At 42.1% G+C, this 13737-nt stretch overlaps 1 protein-coding gene across 7 annotated transcripts in view; it reads left to right on the top strand.

The window, feature by feature from the left end:
* Nucleotides 1–13737, top strand: part of MASP1 (MBL associated serine protease 1) — a gene marked incomplete at its 5' end in the record, with an annotated part of 62856 nt that overhangs the window by 12423 nt on the left and 36696 nt on the right. For all 7 annotated transcript variants that reach the window (XM_081234588.1, XM_081234587.1, XM_081234589.1 and 4 more), the window contains one exon: nt 12693–12870. In XM_081234588.1, the coding sequence (XP_081090714.1) occupies nt 12693–12870 (178 nt within the window). The remainder of the gene's footprint in view (nt 1–12692; nt 12871–13737) is intronic.

Below are 13737 nucleotides of genomic sequence, written 5' to 3'. Positions count from 1 at the left end.
TCTTGGGCTTATTGTGAATGTCAAGTGAGGTAAATGCTATATTGACATATGTCCAACACCTATGTAATTAGTTCAGTAAGCATTATTAGAGTGGTAATGATGGCAAGGGTGTGAGCACTAAAGTGCCTGCTGGTATCACCAGATGCTCAATGAGTGTCAGTTTTCTCATCTGCTCTGACTTTACCACTAATTGGCTGCCTATGACCTTGCACATATCACTCAGTTTTTCAGGCAATTTATGGAAAAGTACTCTGAAAGGACTAATCAAATGCAAGAGGTTGTTGTTTATTTCTCCTGTGTATTCATTTGTCGTAACACAAGTTTGTGGCACTTTCTGATCTATTGCCTCCTTTGATTCTCATGGACTAGGGAGAGCCGGGACTACTACACCTAATTTACAGGAAAGGACACTGAGCATCAAGAGCTTAAGTGCATTTGTTGTCCAGGACTTTAGAGCAAAGCCAGGTTTCAATCCTTGTTCTTCTTACTCCTAAGTCATGATTGTGTTTCTCCATTTGGCCCTTCTCAGAACAAGTTTTATCCTGGTAGGGATTTCAGGATTTTGATATGCTTCCTGGCTATAAGAGAAATTTAGTAAAATCTTGTAAAACTGAAGGGACTTGAGGGTCCCTGTGTTGTCTAGATTTTGTTAAAGAACTTTCTCTTTTATTCTGACTTTGAGAGAAAAAAAATATTTATAAAAATGGAGTCTGAGCTATGAAGGCTGGGAAAGTGCTCAATTTATCTGTTTGTGGTACACAAGTCTAATGGTGAACTCAAGGACATTGCACTAGACTGTCAGCCCCAGGAGTTCAGGGCCTGTGTCTGTGTTTATTTCTAGTAGTGAACACAGCCCCGGGGGCAGAACAGGAAAAAGCAAAAATCTCCTGGTGGTAAGCATAAAGGAAAGGGCTCTGGTCTAGAGATCAACCACTGACTCCTGTTGAGACATTGGGCAAGTCACCTGTCTGCTCTGGGCCTCAGTTTCTCCATCTGCCCAATGAGGAAATTGGACTGGCTGGCCTCTCTAAGCCCTTCCAGCCCTGATGCTCCCTTCCCAGGCCTCGTTGGGTCAGTCTGCATCCTGCTGTGTAATTGACAGATAAGTCCCTCCCATGGCCCTGCTCCAAGACTGACTCCTCTGAACCCCGACTCCTAATTTCTGTGCAGTGCTCTGTGTTTACTCTGAACATGCCCTCGACCTTCAACTACTGCCGAAGCTCTGTTCATTCTCTGGGAGTAGACAGGAAGCCTTGCCCCTGAAGGAAAAGAGGAATGGGTAAATGTTTCTCATGAATTTCAATTGTATTCCCTAGTGGAATTCTTCACTCCAGAGATACCAGGTTTCCGAATCCATTCTAGCTGATTCAGAAGAATCAGGAAGTGAAAATGAGCTTCAGAAAAAGCGTGACAAAAGCTTATTTTATGAAGGAAGTACGAACAGCACAGGCTCTTGGGTGATGGAAAACAGAAGGAAGGTTCCCAGCGCTGGGGCAGAGAATGTGGGCAAGTGTGGGTGAGTGTGAGGTGGGAGTGCTCTGGGGAATAGGTGCCCCGGTGTGCAAGTCTGTGTGCTTATGTGTACACAGGCCGCTCTCAGACACACCTTGGTAAAAAGCAGGGCTTGAATTTGCTTTGATGTGCTCATAGAAGAAAAAGTAGGGAAGGGGAGGTATTCATTTATTCAACAAATATTCATTGAATGCCTACCATTTACTAGAGCTTGGGGTATAGCGGTAATCAAGACAGAAATGCCCGCCAGCGGGGTGCTTACATGACACTGGGGGGAACAGACAATAAACACTAAACACAATCCACAGGTTAATTATATAATGAGTAGTAAGGTGATAGGCAAAGAAGTGAAACAGAGCGGGGTAAAGAGGGTCCACATGAGGTGGGGTGCGTGTTACCACTGAAATATGTTGATCAAGGTGGTCCTTGTTGAAAGGGTGACATTTGAGCAAAGACTTGAAGAAGCTGAGAAAGTCAGCCATGTGGCTTTCTGGGGAAAAGCATCCCAACCAGAAAGACCAGCCAAGACCTTAGTGGGAAAGTGCCTGGTGTGTTTGAAGAAGAGCAAGGATGGCAGTGTGGCTGGAGCAGGAGGGACAGGAATGGGAGATGAAGACAGAGGTACAGCTGGGAGCCCCATCACCAGGAGGCCTGGGAAATAGGGTCCCTGCTAAATGCGCACAGGCAATGGCAGACTTTACAAGCTGCTTTCCCACCCATGTGTCATTTGACCTCCTGACTCTTAGAGGATAGAATTAAGGTCCACCTAGTATGTTTGTGAAAACTGAGGCTGAACCCAGTGGTGCACTTATCAATGATCAACAACCTGGTCTAGACTGGGGAGTGGTTTGGGAGGGCAGAGGAGAGATACCTCGGTAGCTTTCTATTCACCACTCAGATATTCTAGACATTAGTAAACTCAAGTGCTGAGATAATAGTAAAATGATAGAATAGTTAGGAGATGATGAGTTTTTATATAATTTATTTCTTTTAATATAATTTATTGTAAATTTATGAAGCAGTTTTTCACGATGGCTATGTTTAACAACAGCATTGCAAAAATCCCTGAAAAGTTGACAACTGGCCCCTGTAAGTTGGTCAGAGCCAGCTCCAGGGCACCAGTGCCTGGGGAGGTTAAAGTGACACATGTGAGTGGCAGGGCGGTGACCAGAAGCCAGGCCTTTTGGTCCCTATTCTAGCTCTCTTGAAAATTTTCCAAGATTTGAGGATGTGCATTCGGGCTGGGGATGGCAGGGTCCTGGGCAGTGGCGGAGGGACATACCGGCTTGCACATTCCTGGAAAGTGCCTGGAGACGCTGGCCCGTGGCGGGTCCCTTCTCTCCGCTCAGCACTTACTTAATCACTGCTTTCACCCCAGTGCTGACTGTGACCGACCTGGAGCCAGGCTGCCTCTGCAGGAGAAGAACAAAACAAGGCTTTGTTTTTGCCTGTCCCCAGGCTATTTTCCTGTCCTGAACCTTTTGGGGCTCAGCTTCCCGGTCCCAGAGGGTATTTGCATGTGAATGGGCCTGGCTCTGAAGTCACAGAAGGGGTGGATGGGGAGTCTAAGCCATTCACAGGCCAATGAGAGTAAAGTCCTTCCTGGCCCCCCTTCCCAACCATGATTCCCAGACGCTCCCACCCACACCCGCCAGCCCTGCCGCACTGAGATGCCAGGCGCCTCCAGTTTCCCACCTGCGGGATGCTTGCTTCCCGAGCTCGCGGCCACCCCTCCCCAGCCAGCTCTTTCTTCTCCCCGTGCTCTGCTGCCTAGAGACCATCTACTTTTCTGCCCAGAGCCCTCCTAGTGACTGGGCAATCCTCCTGGTAGCAGAGGGATTCAGGGACTCTAACACCTGCCAGCTGGGTCTCAAGGTCCTCACACTGTTAATGGCATCTAGCATTTGCATGTACACGATACATACCTTCCTAGGGGCTTACCCAGCTCTGTTAGGAGGTTTTTACTCCGACTAACAAATGTATAAGAACACTTTGCTGAGACTATCAGTATATCTGGGCCCTCATGGTAGCTCTGCCATTATCTGGCCATGTGACTTTCAACCAGTTACTTCACTTCTCTGAGCCTCAGTTTCCCCATCTAAGAGAGGAAAATGATAGGTAGCCTTTAATGTCCTTTCTATCTCTGACCTTCTATGGTCTTGTAATTCCAGTTACTGAACAAGGCTGGAAGTCAGAACATCTGGATTTTTATCTCAGGTCAGCTACTCCTAGGCTATGTGACCTTGGAAATTCATGTCACCTCTCTGGTCGGGGAATCACAATGTCTACCTGAAGTGCAATCATTACAAGACAGCCATCAGAAACAAAACAAAGAAGGTGAAAACACCTTGTCAACTGGAAATTCCACGTGGGGGGGAGTGGGAATTATTACTATTACTACCACTACTACTACAATTATTATTGTTATTATTATTATTATTATCATCATTATTATTTTATGGCCAAACGACTTGATCCAGGACTGAAGCAACAACCTGCAGCCCCTCACAAATGTGGCCAACTTGAGTCTTAACCCCACCAGCTGTGCTATTTTTATTTACATGGCTTTCAAGAGCTTCTGAAATGCAGTACACACACACACACACACACACACACACACGTCTCCTTTTTTTTCTAGACCCAGGTTCTTGTCTGGCATCTGGCACCTTTACTTTGCTCCTTCTCATGATCTTTAACTGCAGTTTGGGAACCTGGATAAAGTAGCAATTTGAGCTGTTAACCCCTGGCCCAGTCCCTGGAGGGTGACAGACTTGTGGTGAAGGCGACCACAGGAGCACAGAGCACTGACTTGTGAGTCAGGGGTCCTGGGCCCAGGGCTGTCACTGAATCACTGGCCTAAATTCACACACCTAGAGAAATCCTTTGAAACACAGGAAAGTAAAGGGATTCCTGGACTTGCTATTATTCTCTTGTGGATGGAAGCTTTCAGAGATCCCTTAAATTACTCTGGTCCTCTCTTATAAAATTAGGATAATATCTTTTCCATATCACCCACTTCCCAGGACTGATAGGAGGTTTGTAACTTTCAGAGAGCCAAAGGGACCTAAGATGCTACCTGCCAAATGAGGAGGCCAGGTTGCAAGGTCTCCCTAGGTTCCCTGCCTGCCCCATCAGCCTGGGATCTGGGGGGACGCATAAAAAGAGATGTCTGTGCTGATGACCCCAGTGAGATTAGGAATGAAAGAGTGGAACCAGGAAACGAGAGTATCCAGGGACGGTTTCAGTCTCTTAATTCTTCAAGTATGTGAAATTACCATGCCCCACTTAGCTGGGAGTCCAGAAGGGTGTCAACCTCAGTTGGTTGAATCTCAGTGGTCCTGTTTTTCTCACTGATTTACTGATTGCTGACTATATTTCAGGTAACTTTCTAAATATTTTACATATATTAACTCATGTCATGTTCACAAAGTCCTATGATTTATAAATACTATTATTTTCACTATTTTACAAATGAGAAAAACCTATATACAGAGTGTATTCAATTCCTAGGGCTGCCGTAACAGATTGCCATTAACCTGGTGGTTTATAACAGCAGTTTCTTCTGTCACAGTTCTGGAGGCCAGAAGTCTGAAATCAAAGTGTTGGTGGGGCCATGCTTCCTCTGAAGGCTCTAGGGAAGGATCCTTCCTTGCCTCTTCTAGCTGCCTGGTGGTTGTTGCCAGTCCTTGGCATTCCTGGATATGGCCGCATATCTCCAATCTCTGCCTCTGTCTTCACACTTCCCTCTGTGTAGGTCCCTGTGTCCAAGTTTCCCATTTCTTATAAGGACACCAGTCATTTGGTTAGGGTCCACCCTAATCCAGTATGATGTCACCTTAATATAATTTCATAGGCAAAGAACTATTTCCATATAAAGTCAAGTTCAAGAGTTAGGACTTGAACATATCTTTTAGGGAATACAATTTAACCTAAAACACAGAGAATTTAAATAATTTTCCTAACATCTATTAATTGGTGAAGACTCATGTGCAACTTATATAAAGATGAGGTCCCACATGATCCAGTCTCAGTAAGGGGTTACATCCAAAAAAACAGAAAACTTACACAATTGAAAGCAACTCACAATTTGACTCACTCTCTTGAGAACCAAAAAAGGGCAGAGATGTTCTTATCACAAACATTCTTAAATGTTCAATCCTCCATGCCCCCTCTCTCCCTCTCCTCTTCTTTCCCCTAAAGTCTTCAGGAATTTCACACCAAGGATCTCTTCTATGTCCCCTCATACCTCCACTTACACCCCATCCTCTGGGTCCCTCTTGGACTTGACAATCACAAAAACTGTTCCCTGACATGAGACCCTCCCTGCCATGTACTGCCATATGTGAATTTTAGTTGTTCCAAGTTTCTTGATTGTTTTCTCAGAATTTTATTTTTCACCGTATTGTTTGTGTGGAATTAAAGCAAAAATTTTCACCTCTTTTTCAGCTTTGTTGGGACCCAAGGGCTAGAAAAAAATGAGAGAAGGAAGTGAGAGAGTGATGAGGGGTCTCCATACATGACCATGAGGAAGGGAAGACTCAGGTGGTTATAAGAGATGGAGAGACTGGAAACCAACCCTGTACTTCCAGGCTGGTTCAGCTGCCCGACCTGTGTGCTCCCTTTGTTGGTTGACCTGAACCAACTGATGTTATGCCATTGGGTAGAAGCTAGAGGGAAGTAGCTGTGGGCCCAAATTTCTTTTTAAAATACTTTTAAAATATAAAAACAGGAAAAAGAAAAATTACCTATCATTTCACTAGCCATTGTTGTTTGCTCTAATTCCTTCCACTTTTTATTTTCAATGTATACTTTCAAATTAGTCATAATTACATTGAATATACAATTTGTCCTGCTTTTTCACTTAGTATAACCTACTAAGAATGTTTCCAGATCACTGAAAATTCTCCATTAATGCAATAATTAATAGCTGCTTAACTAAGCTAATGCTAATGCAACAGTTCCCCTAGAATTAGGTATTTACATTGTTTCCAGTTTTCTATTATTATATATAACTGCTAGAAACATCATTGTTCATAAGTTTTTACCACAATTGGAATATCTTCCCCTAAATTATATTACTAGTTATGGGGCCAGGGAAGAACTTTCTAAGCCAAAGATAATCCAAAATGGCCTCATCTATCGTGGAAGGTAGTGAGTTTTTCATCTCTGCAACTGATCGTGAAAAGGTGGTATGAATTTTTCAAGGGTGTGGTAGAAAAATAAGAGGTTAAATGAGGTAACTTTCAAGGCCCTAAGACCCCATGAGACTGTAATTCTCAAAATTTCAGTTCACAAAGGTCAGTGTCTCTCTTTGTCCCAGATTACTTTCTTACTCCCTATAACATGTCTAGTGCTATGTAACAAACCACTCCAAAATTTAGTAGCCAAAACAATATCCATTTTATTTGCTCATGATTCTGTGGTCAGAAGTTTAGGCTAGACTTGGCAGGATGGTCCTTTTGCTGGATTTGCCTGAGGTCACTTCTGTGGCTCCAGGCTGTATCAGTCAGAGTTCAGTCAGAAAAGCAGAGCCTCTGTGAGTATAGTGAGATAAAAGCTATTTATGGGCATTAGAACTCATATAATTATAGGAGAGGCTAGGAAAGTAAAGATCCCAGCTTCTCCTAGACAGAGAGTTGGAGGACCAAAGACAGTTCACTTATCCATTTTCGTGAAGCCCTGGCATGAGTGGAAATATTGGCATCTTCAGAGAAATCTGAGAATTCAAGCCTATTGAAGAAGCCAAAGTTGGGCCATGAAGGGGGAGCTCATGGAGAGAAGTCTATGAGAAGCTGTTGGCTCTGAGCAGCTACTATGCCTGTGGGGACACCTGCAAGCCTCTGGTGGGCCTGGGCCACTCTTAGTCATCAGAGCCAGAAGCAGGAAAGAAGAGCTGGATGCAGAGAGGAGGAGAGTGAAGACAATTAGAACCTATTGGCACATCTACATCTGTCCATCTCTGTATCTGATCATAAACCAACCTCCAGAGAGTAAGGACTATTGCCTTCCAAACTCACACAAGTTCCTCTTTTGGCCAACAGTAACCTGGAACTATAGAGAGGAGGAGATTCTGGGGAACATGTTTCCGAGGTTAACTAAATTGACAGCAGGACAATTCAGCACACTCCCTGAATGCCTAAATTAAATCTGAAAAGCTCTTCAAGGGCCCAGAGAAGATGTCAGTGGGGCTCCAGGATGAAGCTTGGGAACATCGACAAGCAAAGCTCTCAGGCATTTGGGCTTATAAGACGGCCTCTTTTTCTTTTTTTTTAATTGAGGTATAGTTGATGCATGATATCATATAAGTTACAGGTGTACAACACAGTGATTCACAATTTTTAAAGGTTAAAATCCATTTTATAGTTATTGTAAAATATTGGCTATATTCCCTGTGCTGTACATATATCCTTGTAGCTTATTTATTTATACATAATAGTTTGTACCTCTTAATCCCCTACTCCTATGTTGCCCCCCCCACTGGTAACCACTAGTTTGTTCTCTGTATCTGTGAGTCTGTTTCTTTTTTGTTATATTCACTAGTTCATATCATTTTTTAGATTCCACATATAAGTGATATCATACAGTAGAGGACAGCAATTTTTGTTTGCCTCCTGTCTTAATGGAGCATGAGCATTATTGACTAGGGAATCAGGATGCGGCATTGTGAACCTGAAGCCACCACTCACTAGATAATGACCTTGCTTGATTCGTTTAAATCATCTGGGCTTCAAGTTTCTCATTGGATGGCTGTCAGTGTATTTGTTAAGCTCTGGTGAGATAACCTTATGGACATGTGGAAAGCAGCCATAGCTGTCCTCCCACAGAAATTTGACCAAGTTTTCTGCTGCTCTGCCTTAGCTTTGCCTAGGAGGTTTGTGCTGTTTCTACTAAGGTAGAAAATTCATAGAAAACAGGCTCTGGCTTCTTTTCCTTAGATCTCTCTCCCCTCTTCCCTGTCCTCAATAGAACCCCTTTCCTACATCAATAGAACCCCTTTCCTACATCAGTAGAACCCCTTTTCTACATCAATAGAACCCCTTTCCTAGGTGGTGGTGGGAAGGGAGGGGCAGTTGAGACTCCTAATGCCCCCGGGACTTCGCTATTCCCTCTGCCTGGATGTCCTCCCCTCTGCCCCGCAAACCCTCCACCTACTATTTCTACCTGCCTAAATTCTACTCACCTTTCAGTCCCCAGATCAAAGGACATTCTCTTCTTCTTAAGTGTTCTCTGATTCCTCTCAGCTGGATGCAATATTTTCCCGTCTTATAAGCCCAGAGGCTTCCTAGCTTTCATTGCAATAACTACAATCTGGTGATTCCCTAACACATACACATTTGAGTACTTATTCTCCTACTAAATTTTACATTCCCAGAGGCAGGGGACTTCCTTATTAAGCACGTGCAACAAATAAGTAATTTTTGACATCCTTCACATTATAATGCAGACAGAACTTGCTATATAAATATTTGCTGAGTTGAGTTGAAAGAAAGCAAATTGAGGACATGCATCCATGTGTTGGTGCCCTAAATCACAATAATCTGAAAGGACATGGCTGCCCATAATAAGAAGTAGAAAAATGAAGAGTCTGTGATCCCCAGCCAGATGGTTCTCTATTATTACGAATTTTGTGTTTTCATTTGATAAGGTATTTCCCTCCATCATGTTAATACGATGACCCTAGAAATGGGATAGTCTGAACAGAAGCCAGAGCTCAATCATCAATCTGTACTCAGAAGTCAATGGTTTTTGTAGAATTTTACAATCATAGCAAGGGCTGAAGATATTAAGTAGGGCCAGTGACCCCTCTATTTAGGTTATGGCCAGAGCTGTCACTGAGCCACATCCTCTCTGGGAGACAGTCCATGCACCCAAGATAAAGTTTCAAGAGGCCCTTGAGCCAGAAAAGTTGTTTGGCAAAGTGCCTATGTCTTTTGCCTTGCACTGTCTGGGTTGGTGGGTTTCTTTCTCCAGGGTCAAAACAGTTCCAAAAACAAAACAAGTATCAGGGAATCATGATTATCTCTCTACTCTTGAGCAAGTCACTGCCCCTCTTTGGCCCTCAGTTTCCTCTAGAAGGATGGGGATTGAAACAGCTCTTAAGGGTCCCTCCTTCCATGCTCTGATATTCCAGGATTCTATTTGGAGCTGCAGGCTGAATTCCCAGGGCCCTGGGGCCTTTTCTTCCCTGCTTCTAAAGGTATATCTGGCTCAGATTTCCCCATGGGTCTCAGCTGGGGCATGCTTACCTATCCTCTGGAATAGTGAGGTCCTGCAGGTGATGATCATTTACCTGCCATCATAAACGGTCCTTAAGCCTGGAAGTTACAAGGAAGGAGGTTGTTTATCACAGACTTTCATTAGGTCTCTCCCTAATCCAAATTATCTCTGGCTGATTTCACTTGAAAGTGTCCATGCTACAGGTACTAAAGAACCCCAGAGACTTTGGGAATACCGAATTAGGAAGGGGGCTGCTGTGCCTGGAAGTGTTAATGCTCAAGGCATGACTCTTCATTAGTAATTGATTCTGTATCACATGGTTATAGACCACAAACAAGTTCAAGTTCATCAAGTTCTTCAGCAGGACGCAATCTCTGTGTTGAAATTCCTGCTCACCATCCTCTAGTTGGTTTATTTAATGTATGGATATGTTGACTTGTTAGAATACTAGTATGTCAGGACTGGAAGAGAGTGTAGAGCTCAGCAAGTTGAAACCCCTAGTTTACCAGGTGGATAATGGAGAGCTACAGGAGTCATCCACATAACAGTTTATGGTGGAGTCAGGAATAAGGCTCAGGACCTCTAAATGCCAGGTCCATACACACTCCAAAGCAGAGGTCACCAAGATAGTGCATTCCAGCTCATGCAGTTACTCATAGAAGAAGCCTTCTCCCAGGCCCTCACTCTAAATCTATTTTGTCTTATTTTTATTAAGTTCTAATGATAGCAGCTTAACTGGTTTCTATTTTACAACATATTTCAGCTAATAAACTGATTTTAAAACAGTGAATAAAACATTACATAAAGAAGACATAAGAATTGCAGAGGCATAATAGTCTGGGGAACTTCAAAGCAGGGCAAGCAACATTACATAACTCAATATCCCTAAGATAGTTGATGTTCATAACAATGTCCCTGGATCACCAAGAAGGATTAGCATGTTTTACCTGAGAAAGCAGGGATTTGAATAAAGCACTTTAAAAAGCATTACACCCCACTACCCCGGAAAAAATTTTTTAGTCATAGCTAGGTAAAAACTTCAGCTACCTGGAAAACTCAGATCATCAAAACAGCAAAACAGCTGTGATGTTCAAGGAAGTGACATTTCAGCTGTGTGCAGATAGGCACATTCTATAGCAATAAGGCTGGTGTGAGTTGGGCTAGTATCTGCAGAGAAGAGGAAAAAATAGCAAAGCTATGATCTCATCTTCTGTTTACACTTCAGTTCCCAAAGTTAGTGATTAATTGTCCGTGTGTTTTGTTGCCAAGGCAAATTGTTTTTCTTTAAAACTCCCACTTATTTTAAATAAATAAATCATTAGTTTCAAAACAGAAGTGTCAAATGTTAAGATACTTCTGACATACTAAGCTAATGAACAAAACAATGAATTCATTAGAAGCTACTAGAGATAGGCAGCCTTTGAGAACTTTCCTTTAATGACTTTGAAAGGCAGCAGAAATCATTCTTGGTCAGAGATTTTTCTCATGCATCTTGGTTAAAATACCAATCTAGAGGTTGCAAACAGAAACACTACCTTAAAAGGATCGCGGTAGGTGTAAATGATAGAGTGGTAGGTAGGCCAAGTATTGGTAGTCAAATAAATATACCAACCAGCTACAACACTGTGCTTCCCAAACCAAACACACAAATTCTGCTTTAGGCAATCAGTTTAGAATCTCTCCTTGGGTCTCTGAATTTACCCAGGGCCTCAGACTCTTGCAAAGTAGAGAATTCTTTAGCAAATAGGCAATATTTGCATCTGAGTCTTAACACAAATGCACCTATTTCTGGGTGACTCCAGTAGTTTCTGTATTATTAAGACTACCTATTAAATACAGTTCTGATTACGTCTTCCTTTACTCACAGAATTGAGTCACTTGTTATTATGTCATTCAAGGTCAACTGTAATCTAGTTTCAACTTATTCCTCCAAATATATCTCCTCCTACAATCCCCACAGACTCCCTGGCATCTCATTGTTCTCAGAATAGGTCTTGCACTTTTAGTTCTTAATGACAAATATTTATTGGGTAACTGCTATGTTCTAGGTCCTGCACCATGCACTGAAGATGCATCTATAAAGAAAAGAATCTGAAAAAGAATAGATGCATATATATGTATAACTGAATCACTTTGTTGTACACCTGAAAATAACACATTATTAAGCGACTATACTTCAATAAAAATAATAAATAAAAAGCATAGGCAATTTTTTTAAAACTTCCACTTCTGATACAGATATTGTATCATTTTATAAATAAAACTCAGATATATCAATAAGTAATTAAGTAATCAATTAGGTAATTAATTAATTAAAGTCTCACTCTCTTGCAGCATACATTCTAACGGGGATCCTTCACCTCCTTCTGAGTGCATCCTCAATGAGACACTTGTCACACTGTGTGATAGCTCTGTCTCTGTCTGTTTTCCTCCCCCTGAACACTGCCTCCCCGTGACAGCTCTGTGTCTTACTCATCTCCCATCATCCCCACCCAACGCTTTGCTCGGTGGCAGGCACACACTGAATGTTCAATGAATGACTTATATTGTGTATAAACTTTCTTTTCCTGGAAATGTAAGTTCCTGTTGTGTATAGAATCTATCTGTGAGATTATCTAGCTCTTCTTATTTATTTATTCTATTATCCAATGTTAAAATTTATGTATTTTAACATTGAGCAATTTTTAACAAATAAGCCATTTTGTTGTCAACAGGGATGACAAATGCCAAGCTACTTCTGATGGACCTAAACAAAATGAGTGAAACAGTGGCTGGACGGCCACATTGACTTAACCTGTAATGTGTCTTTCCTCAAATCCCAGAATCCCTAAACCCCTTTCTCTGGCTTTCCCAGGCTGCCTGTTCTACTTGTGGGCAGCCCCTCCATCTTTTCTCCTGGAGACCAGCAGAGAAGCTAACTTGGGAAGCTGCTCATCTTGTTCCCTTTCTTTTTGACCCTAAAGGTAGAAACTGAAGACCAGGTGCTGGCAACCTTCTGTGGCAGGGAGACCACAGACACAGAACAGACCCCTGGCCAGGAAGTGGTCCTGTCCCCTGGCTCCTTCATGTCTATCACTTTCCGTTCAGATTTCTCCAACGAGGAGCGATTCACAGGCTTTGAGGCCCACTACATGGCTGTGGGTAAGTTAGAGAAGTGGGTGGCTCATCCCTGGGTCTCCCTTTCTCTCTCAAGATTAAAAGTGCCTTGTGCTCTCTTCTTTAAAATGAACACCTTATACTCACCACATAGATTCTACCAGTAATGTCTTACTGCATTTACTCTATCACCTATCTATCCATCTATCTATCCTCTATCCATTAATTCATCTTTTTTGATGCATTTCAAAATAAACTGCAGACATCAGTACTCTTCTTCCTAAATAACATGCATATTGTTTATCTAATCTATTCACATTTTTTCTTTTAATGTAAAATTTACATTCAATGAAATGCACAAATCTTAAGTACATTTAAATTTTCAAAAATTTATATTTGTGTGTAACACAAACCCCTAAAAAGATGTTGAGCTTTATCATTAACCCAAAAAGTTCCCTTGTACTCCTTCCCAATTGCAACCCACTCCCACCTCCTTTAGAGGCCACAACTGTCCTGATTTTTTTTCCACCATAGATTAGCTTTGCCACTTCTAAAACTACATATAAATGAACACATACAGAATATATTTTGTGAGGTGAGGATTCTTTTACTCAGCATAAAGTTTTTGATATTCATTCATGTTGTTGCAATGCATCAGTAATTGTTTCTTTTCCTAGCAGAGTAATTTTCCATTGTATGAATATACTGCAATCTATTTATCCATTCTTCTATTGGTGGACACCTGGGTTCTATCCATTTTTTGGCTCTCAATAAAATTTCTATGAACCTTTTTGTACAAGCCATTTTGCAAACATGTTTTCACTTCTGCTGGGTATATATCTAGGAGCAGAATTGCTGAGTCATAGGGTAGGTGTATGTTTAGTTCTATAAGAAATTGTCAAACTTTTTCCA

Source organism: Mesoplodon bidens, assembly GCF_964165515.1.
Source record: "Mesoplodon bidens genome assembly, chromosome: 5".
Taxonomy (NCBI): Eukaryota; Metazoa; Chordata; class Mammalia; order Artiodactyla; family Ziphiidae; genus Mesoplodon; species Mesoplodon bidens.
This window is presented reverse-complemented; position numbering and strand designations above follow the sequence as displayed.